At 36.5% G+C, this 9,550-nt stretch overlaps 1 protein-coding gene across 1 annotated transcript; it reads left to right on the top strand.

The window, feature by feature from the left end:
• Positions 1-301: 301 nt before the first annotated feature.
• On the top strand, positions 302-7,596 carry zgpat (zinc finger, CCCH-type with G patch domain). The gene is made up of 7 exons (XM_077202884.1): positions 302-415; positions 735-1,324; positions 2,045-2,178; positions 2,391-2,558; positions 5,053-5,169; positions 5,262-5,667; positions 7,251-7,596. Exons 2-7 carry the CDS (start codon positions 780-782, stop codon positions 7,387-7,389), a joined length of 1,509 nt encoding a protein of 502 aa, XP_077058999.1. The 5' UTR covers positions 302-415; positions 735-779; the 3' UTR covers positions 7,390-7,596.
• The last annotated feature ends 1,954 nt before the right edge of the window (positions 7,597-9,550 follow it).

Below are 9,550 nucleotides of genomic sequence, written 5' to 3'. Positions count from 1 at the left end.
CACAGTAAGTAATGTACGTTTATAGAGCCAATCAATGCAAAATACTGAATGGAAAGTTAAATCAAAATGCACTACTTTTTTTCTTTTTTAAGATAGTGCCACAAGAACAAGAGGCATTACACAGTCATATATTTAACAACATAAGCCATCAGTAAGAAAAAAAGAATACATGAGGTTCAGTGCATTTAAAAAACGGCGCGGCTTAATTTTAATTTTGTTTATGTATAATTTTTAGTCCTTTATAAAACATAAATACCGGTAAGCTGGTTTGCTTTGCAATAGGATGAAGGTAGCGCTGACTGATGACGTATGTGAGGTCAAAGTTGAGTGACTCCCTGTGGAAGAAATTTTCACCGTCTCTGTCCAAACAGAAACAAAACAATGCCATGAACACGATCAACGGAAGATTTAAAATGTAAGTCTGTGATTTTTAACCATTGTAGCAGGTACAAATGTAAAGTAATATATTATAACGACAGAAAAGAAACTAGCTAGAGAGTGCTAACTATTGGGCTGTCTAACGTAGCTTTAAAGCTAACTGGCATTATTATATTTTCTCCACACCACACTCATGAGATATCCCATATATATATATATATATATATATATATATAACACATGAACACAAGATATTTTTTTAATTAGGAGCTGATTTTGAAATGTGTAAAAAGTATGCAGTTTTTCATAATGTGACGTTTGAACGATCCCTTTCTTTGCCTGCTCTATTCCTGCAGTGTTGCCACAGTGAGCTCCTGTCATGTAAGAACCTGATCTTCAGCATGGATGAAAGCAGTCTAGAAGAAGCCATCAAGACCTACAGCGCTCAGCTTCAGCAGGTGGAGGTGGCTTTATCTGCTGGGTTGGGCTCAGCGGAGCAGGCTGACCTGCTGAAGCTAAAGGAGGACCTGCAGCAGCTCATTGAGCTCACAGAATCCAGCCTGCTGTCTGTCAGAAAAAGCCAACTGCTGGCCTCTCTGGAGGAGCACTCGACAAACCAAAATCCCACATCGCTTGCTCAGGAGACGGCTTTGGATGATGAGTTTGCAGCTTTCAATGCGGAACTGTCAGAGAACTTTGCTGAGGTAAAACAAAACACTGAACCTGAACCTGAAGAGGAGGATATAAGTGGAACTAAGGTATGTGCGCCTTACCGTACCTCATGGGGAACCCTAGAATACCATAACGCCATGGTGGTTTGCCATGAAGAGCGAGAAGAAGAAGAAGAGGCTCGAGTCCGGGTGCTTTACCTTCATCCCACACACAAATCTATGAAACCCTGCGGCTTCTACCTTGAAGGAAAGTGCCGTTTCATGGACAACTGCAGGTGCTGCATTTTATGCCCCCCCCCCCCCCCCTCCCACACACACACACACACACACACACACACTTTTTTTCATGTTTAATGTAAGCTTGGTATATGTGTGGAGTCACTTTAGATTTTTTTTACTGCCAGATATAGAAATGTCCCCATTTTATATAAAAAAAAAAACGTTGTGTTTTCCTTACACATACATGAGTTCACACATATTAATAATTATTTTCATAAAACTTTTTAATTATATTTTCAAAGTAAAATATTATATTAAATACCATATTAACCTACATAAATAAATTAAACATAAATGTTAATACATTTTTATATATATATATATATATATATAAATTCCAAGGTAAAAGTTTTTTTTATTAATAATATATTTAATATTTACCTAAAGCGTATATTTTTATTAAAATATTTTAAATTAAAAAGTAATTATATTTCCAAGGTAAAAAATATTTTATATACATAAATAGCATGCATGTAATAATTACCTAAATAAAAAAAAAATGAAAATTTAATTATATTTTCAAGGTAAAAGTTTTTTTTTTTTTAAATAAATATCATACATTTAACAATTACTTGCGTTCAAAAAATGATAGTTTTGGGGGAAGCACCACATAACATTTTAACACTAATCTAGTTGTCTTTTCATAAAATGTTATCTGATATTTTAAGAAATGTATTGATCTTGACAACGTCACGACCAGAGTGTGTGTATAACAGGTTCTCTCATGGTGAGGTTGTGTGTGTATCAGAGCTCAGAGACTTCCTTGAGGCTGACATCAGTAATATGGAGTCGGGCTCTGCGTGTTTGGCCAAGCATGAAGATGGCATCTGGTATCCAGCCAGAATATCAGGTACGCAGCAAAAAAAAAAAAAAAGGAAGAACAGATATTGCTTCATGATATAATTTGTTTGTTCCATTCCCAACAATTTACACGACAGAAAGAGAATATTTATTGATCCCCAAGGGGAAATTTAATGGAAAATTGGATTTAATACCTCGATCTGGTAAAAAAGTGCAAGACATTCCAAGCGTGTATGATACATTGTGCTTCTCTGTTTCCAGAGATTGAAGGAGGTTTTTACACAGTGAAATTTAACTCGCTGCTGTTGAAAGAGGCTGTGCTGGAGGCTGATGGGATCATTCCTCCTCTTCGTCAGGATGATTATTCCTCTTCTTCCTCATCGGACTCTGAGGATGATACTGACCAGTGTGATGCCGGCTATGCTAAAGGTGCTAAAGCGTAATTACACCGTTCCCTGGGATGTACATTATATACTGTAATGCACAGTCTGAGGAAAATATATCCGTGCAAATCTCTTGAAAGAACTGTCCAGGTTTTCTTATTTCTCTTCAAAAACAAAAGAAATCATGTTTTGCTTAACAGCAACAAAAACAAATAATATTTTAAAACCATCAAGCTGTTTTTGACTGTGACATAATTTTCATAACAAATAAGCATATTCCCCTCAATTCTCATTAATTTAATATATAGGCTAAAGCAATATTGTTATCATGCTGTAATGTGAAAAATGTATATTTAAATTAAAGTGTTTATTTGGGGCGTAACGGTACGGTTCGGTACGTACCTCGGTTTTGGGTTCCAGTCACATTTATATTTATATCGCTTTTTACAATACAGATTGTTTCAAAGCAGAAAAGTTATTAATTTAGTTCATTTATATATATATATAGCCGCTCTGGAGAAAACCGTAATGTCAACGTCCAGCTCAGTTCAGATCTCATATAATGGTGTCAATGCAGGCAGATCAATATTGTTGTTGAATATTAAATTAAATGTTAAATTTAATGTCCCCAACTAAGCAAGCCAAAAGTTGAATAATAGGCGACAGTTCACAGTTCGATACGAGTTTGGTACATAGGAAAAATGGTTACACTATAGGGTACTTGTGCATTAAGAGTATTACAATTTGCTCCACTTAAACTATATTTAAACATTCAAAGCTTAAATCCAACACTCCTATATTTAATTTTCCGCATTCTGCTCTGTTCAAAGCCTTTCAAAGTATACTCATTTGTCCGTGAGCGTAGAGACACATTCGACGCATTCGCATTATCTTGAGCAGTGTTTCCCAACCCTGTTCCTAGAGGCACAACAACACTAAACATTTTCAAACCCTTCCTAATCACACCTTATTCAACTCATCATTAAAGACTCCGTGATCAGAATTTATTTATGGAAATTATCATTTCTAATTGTTATGTTCCCTTAAAGTATGAATTGGATTTATTATTTATTAATTATTGAGATCTACCCATCTATGATCAGATTACATTTAAAAGAATGTCAGCCTGCCTGTTAACTGTTTCCAGTTAAGCAACATGGACCATTTGCTGAATAATTTTTAAAAAGTCAGCTCAATTCAAGGGTCAAATGAATTAACCCCACATTAAAGCAGCAGTAGGGAGTTTTGAGAAAATGTTGACTTAGCCTGAAAATTTGAACAAGCACAACTTACAGGTCCAACCCCCTTGCTCTCTGCTGCGCTACAGCCCTCCCTCCACAGCTCCTCCCCCACAGCGGAGCCTGCCGTGAACGCGCAGGCTAGTAAGCAGGACCACCGATGACGGCGGATTATAAACAGTTATGGAACATTCACTAATAGGCACGAAACATCAACAATATGCTTTACGTTGACTATGGCCTGCTCATACTTTGACTACAAACTTGGTCCTCAAATCATTATGTATTTTGCAATACATGTAGCAGCTAACTTTCTAACCATGCACTCTTTCTATAAGTTATAAATAGCTAGTAAGATAACGTTAAAGGATTAGTTCACTTTTAAAAAAACTTTTGCTGATAATTTACATCCAAGATGTCCAAATCTTTCTTTCTTCAGTCGAAAAGAAATTAAGGTTTTTGATGAAAACATTCCTGGCTTTTTCTCCATATAATGGACTTCAGTAGGACACAAACGTTTCAAGGATCAAATGACAGTTTCAGTGCAGCTTCAAAGGGCTTTAAACGATACCAGACGATAAGTAAGGGTCTTATCTAGCGAAACGATCGGTCATTTCAAAAATAAATAAAAAAACTTTAAGTTTTATAAGCACAAATGCTCGCCTTGCTCTGTTCTGTGATGCACGTTCCTGATCCTGTTCGAACTCGTTCATCAAAATGAACAAATCTTTTTTCCGAGACATTTCGTTCGTTGAATGAACGAAATGACTCAGAAAAAGACTCGTTCAAAATGAACAAATCTTTTTTCGAGTCATTTCGTTCGTTGAATGAACGAAATGACTCGAAAAAAGATTCGTTCATTTGGATGAACGAGTTCGAACAAGAGAGTCACAAACGACGGTACGCGCTCGCGCTGTGCAAGAGAGGGGTGATCAGCGCGTACACGAGCGTGATTGACACTGCTAAGACATTCCTCCTGGCTCTGATTGGTTGTTTCTGACCGGGAGCGGTGTATTTCTGCAAATGGCAATAGGACCACAGGGAGGAGCCAGAGGAGCTTGATTTTTTTCACAGATTATCTGTCTCATATTCTACTGTCAGGACATAATGACAGTTTTAACAAATATTTGTTTACAAAAGCTACCTACTGGAGCTTTAACACGTCTAAATGCAGATTAAAAGTTTTTAGAGCAGATGTGCAGGCTCACTGCCCATACACAAATACAGATGCATAGATTTGGAGCTATTCAATACATTTACAGGGTATTGTTGAAATCAAGTTGACTTTGTGTCTCATTACAGTATCAATAGAGGAGGATATGGCCCAGGTAAACAGTGCAGAGTTTTGCGGTTGGGAGGCTCACACACGTGGCATTGGCTCCAAGCTTATGCTGAAAATGGGTTATGAGCTTGGTAAAGGTAGGTGACCATAACAGACGTCAGTCTAAACCATCAGAACACATTTCTGTCTTGTGCATGCGTTTCTAGAAAGTGTCTCTGTGTATGCATAGGTTTGGGGAAAACCCTCTCTGGTCGTGTAGAGCCCGTTCAGGCAGTGGTTCTTCCCAAAGGACGCTCATTGGACATATGTGCTGAGCTCACTCAGAGAAAGACTGCAGCCGCTATCGCTAAGGATAACCCAGCCTCACATAAACCGAAGGCTAAACGGAGGAAGAGGAAGGCCTCCACATCAACACGCCACAATGTTTTTGATTTCCTGAACTCTAAGCTTGGTGATGGATCTCAGCCTGCGTCTCATTCATCAAGCTCATCCGTCACTGGTGCAGAGGCCTACAGGGGCGGAAAGAGCGTCAAACGTTCACTGAATGTTCGTCTGTTCCAGGCCACGGAGAAAGTCACTCAAGTGGAGAGGGAGATCCAGCAACTCACTAAGTCTCTTAGAAAACGAAATGGAAGGTATGCTTTCCTCATTTTCTTTCCTCTTTCTCAATATAACCCTTATCAGCAGTGCGGAAGCAGTTCAACTACCGTCTTCTCTTGAAAATTTGAATTTGAAGCTGTTTGGAGACTTATGGACATAGAAATTATTTTGCTTATTTCAATTGAACAAGTCATTTAGTTTGATTTAAATAATTCCAAACCTCCATATTTATATAATTGAGTTGAAAATAGTGATTAACAGCAGCATTAAACTGAATTTAAATTATTTAAATGAGCTGTCTGAACAAACCGATTGGCTGAATCAGACTTTCTGATGACTAATTTTTAATGTAGACATTTCAATGAGTTTTCCAAATGAATCGATAAGATAAATCCATTTTATGACTGTTTGACGACTCATTTCTTTAATTTAAAGTCCCCCTGTTGTCAATTTTATCCCTTAAAACTCATCTTTGATCTGAATGTAACTCTACACCCTTGCCTCATTTTGTATAAGCGGTTCTATGAATATGCAAATTGGCCCCGCCTCCACTCACTCACTCCAGCTCAGAATTTCACTCATTGACGATCACACGTTGACGTGATTGGTTACAAGGTAGTTTGTGACGTCAGAAACACCAGCGATTTCAAACCATGTTTATGAGACTGTCTTTGGTTCACTGCAGTTTTAAGAAGAAACTACTCAGCAATGATGTTGCCTTGTGAATTTGCGCATGGTTTGTCTTAAAGCATATTAAAAACACCACATAGACATATAAACAACGTTAAAAGCTTGATTTTCACCACAGAGAAACAAATTGATTGGATGACTCGGGCTGCGTCTGAAATCGCACACTCTTGAGTAGGTACTTATTTTGAATAAGTAATTACTCCAAAACCGCTAAAACACGACGTTCTATATAGTATGAATGTGTGTAGGATGGAAGTAATCCGGACGCATTACATTCGCCATATTATCATGTGACCTACCAGCGTCAGTTGCGTGGCTTCACTGTCATTCACAAATCCCCGCCTGTGGCTTCATGGGACATTAAAGTGTCCATCGTTTCGAATTCAAAATCTTGCCGGAAATACTTCTTTTGTCATTTACTGTTTTTTGCCTACTATACAGTATGGAAGTATGCAATTTCAAATGCAGCATCAGACTTTCTGACGACAAATTTTTGAATGTAGACCATTTAAATAATTGTTCAAACGAATCAATTTGATTAATTATTTTGACTATTCATTTTTTAATTAAACCATTTAAATGAGTTCAAACAAACTGGTTGACTATACATCAATATTGAATGAATTTGGAGAAAATACTCAAACAGCTGTACAATGTTTGAACAAACCAATCCACTAAAATGAATCGGAGCCTTAAGAACCATTTTTTTTTGGAGAGCATGTTTGAATACCTTCGTTTGCTCTGCCTTAAAGCTGCTCTTATAATAGTTTTCCAAAAATCGTGGAAATGCTGTTAATTACCCATAGTCACACTACTGAAAAAGGGAAGTTAGCTGTATTGCTGCTTTCAGTTTTATTCCCCAACACTCACTGTTATTTTTTGTCTCTTTCTCAGTTTCTTTAAGTCTTTCCTTTCTCTCTGTCCTCAGGGATGCTACATTGGTCAGTCGAATGGAGGAGAAGCTCGCTGCTTCCCGCAAGTTGCTGGAGCAGCTTAAGGCTCAGGAACAATCCATCCAGAGAGAGCAAAAGAAAGCAGACACGCATAAGAAAATGACTGAATTCTGACAAATCTACTGTCTTTTTTTATACCGTTATTTGGAATTTTGTTTAGTGTGTTCAAACATTAATACAGTTATTGGGTAGTAAAAGAAATTCTACATGATGATGAAATACATATTTATCATTGCATTTTCAACGGAGACAGTGCCATTGTATAAATCCAATCCATTTTATAAAAATAAAACAATGAAAATATTGTATTACATTAAAAAAGTGTACAAGTCACTCGTTTTCCTAAAGTAACACACTGTCCAACTGCAACACTAGTAGGTAAAGTTACAGCGGGACGCCTCGTCTCCCGTGCATCACCTGAGCCCATTGAGTTTTAACAGTCCCTCTAAAGCAAGCGGAGGGTTTAGTGAGGGGTAATTGAGAATGAATATAAGTCACGTGAGAGGAGGCAATGCCTTCATTGTGCTATGATTGGATATGATTGGGTTTTATGATAAATCCTGTTTGTCAGTTGAAAGAACAAAGTGATATGGTGTTATGGGAAGACTAATTTAAAAACATAAACAACTCAGCCACTTAGATATTACCGCTTTGTCACGTCAAAATCAATCTTGATATTACCTGAAAACATGATGATGGGTAAAGAGCTTGGGGAAATTAAAGATACATCTTCGTGTCTGTGAGTGACCATGTTTTATGAGATTTAACCTACTTGGTTTTAATAAATTGAACAATACAAAAAATAGAATTGAATTCGGTTTCTTTTTTGATGTGATGTAATGTTTATTTAAGCAGGGAAATATGACTTAAGTTTAACTGGGACATGAATTTACAAAAATGAAAAGCTTAAGCCACTAACCTATGAAGGGCAGTCCATTGTTAAACTATTAATTCATCTAAAATGCTGATCAATAAGCTTAATGGAACAGACACCACAGGCCTTAACAGAGAAATCCCTTGTGAAAGAGACTAAACAGGCAAAAAAATATATATAATATCATATGATGTTTGTTTGATGGATAGGCCTACCTGGTAAATCGGTCTCTCACCAAACCGCTCTTAAAGCAGCCAGGTATATTTCCCATTGGGATAATAACTGTATGCATAGTAGGCTACATTACGGTGAGTCTTTTGACTCTACCATTGTACAGATAATATTTATTAATATTATTTATTTAGCCAATCCTAAAAGCTTTTCTAAGCACGTTATCATTCGTGTTGTCATATTGACTCCAAGGTCCCTTTAAATGGGGCTTTTCCGAAGGTTAGTTTTAATTTTCCTGCCGTATAAATCTGTTTTCCATATTCTTAGATGATAAGTATTTTAAGTAAGCCAATTAAGTTTTTTATTTTCACCGTCCATATACAGAGTAGCGAGTTTGGGGCTGTTCCCATGGGAACAAGACGTGCTTACTAACCGATGCGCTGAGATTTGATCACAGGTAACGTTATTTTTAAATGATGTCGAATAGTTATTTTTCTTCACAAATCAGGCTAAGGGGCAGAGTTGTTTATCTTTTTGTCTGACCAAACTTTTGGTCAACAAACTTTGCGATTGTTTCTCGTTCTTTGTATCCAAGCAACATACTACACTGCCTCAGTGGTAAGTTATATAAATGAAAGTAACTGTTAGGCCTTTAAACTGTAAAATTACTATAACGTTATACATATATATATATATATATAACTTATATATATATAACGCAAGTATAGTGTATGCCGTACTATGATTTTACGTTAATGTAATGTGTTCCTGTGGACTCCAATGAACCGTGGTTTATTATAGTAACGTTAAAAGTGCAGTAACTAACAATGTTTTTTGGCTGATTGATTACCATTTATAACCATCGTTTTACTACAAATTCCATGGTTAAACTATGGTTAGTGTAGCAAAACCATGGTTACTTTATGGTTACCATGGTTTAGGCCAACTATATTAACCATGTTTTTTTTTTTGGATTTATTTGTAGTAGCCTAAAACATGCATGGTTACACAATTTTAATTATTTTAGACAAATTTAAATTTTCTCTAAAAGTAGGCTACTGTGGGCCTAAATAAGTTACTAGGCTAATAGTACTGTAGTCATAGAAATTTTATTTGTAATAGGCTAATGCAGTATTAAGTGGTCAGTGTAAACTCATTATCTGGACAGATAGTGTTACTACTATTTGATTTATGTTGCCAGGACAACATGAAACAGTGATTGTTTTTTTA

Source organism: Siphateles boraxobius, unplaced genomic scaffold (genome assembly GCF_051911475.1).
Source record: "Siphateles boraxobius isolate OS27281-9 unplaced genomic scaffold, OSU_SipBor_1 5, whole genome shotgun sequence".
Lineage (NCBI taxonomy): Eukaryota > Metazoa > Chordata > Actinopteri > Cypriniformes > Leuciscidae > Siphateles > Siphateles boraxobius.
Note: the sequence above shows the minus strand (reverse complement) of the source record. Positions and strands in the feature narration are given on the sequence as shown.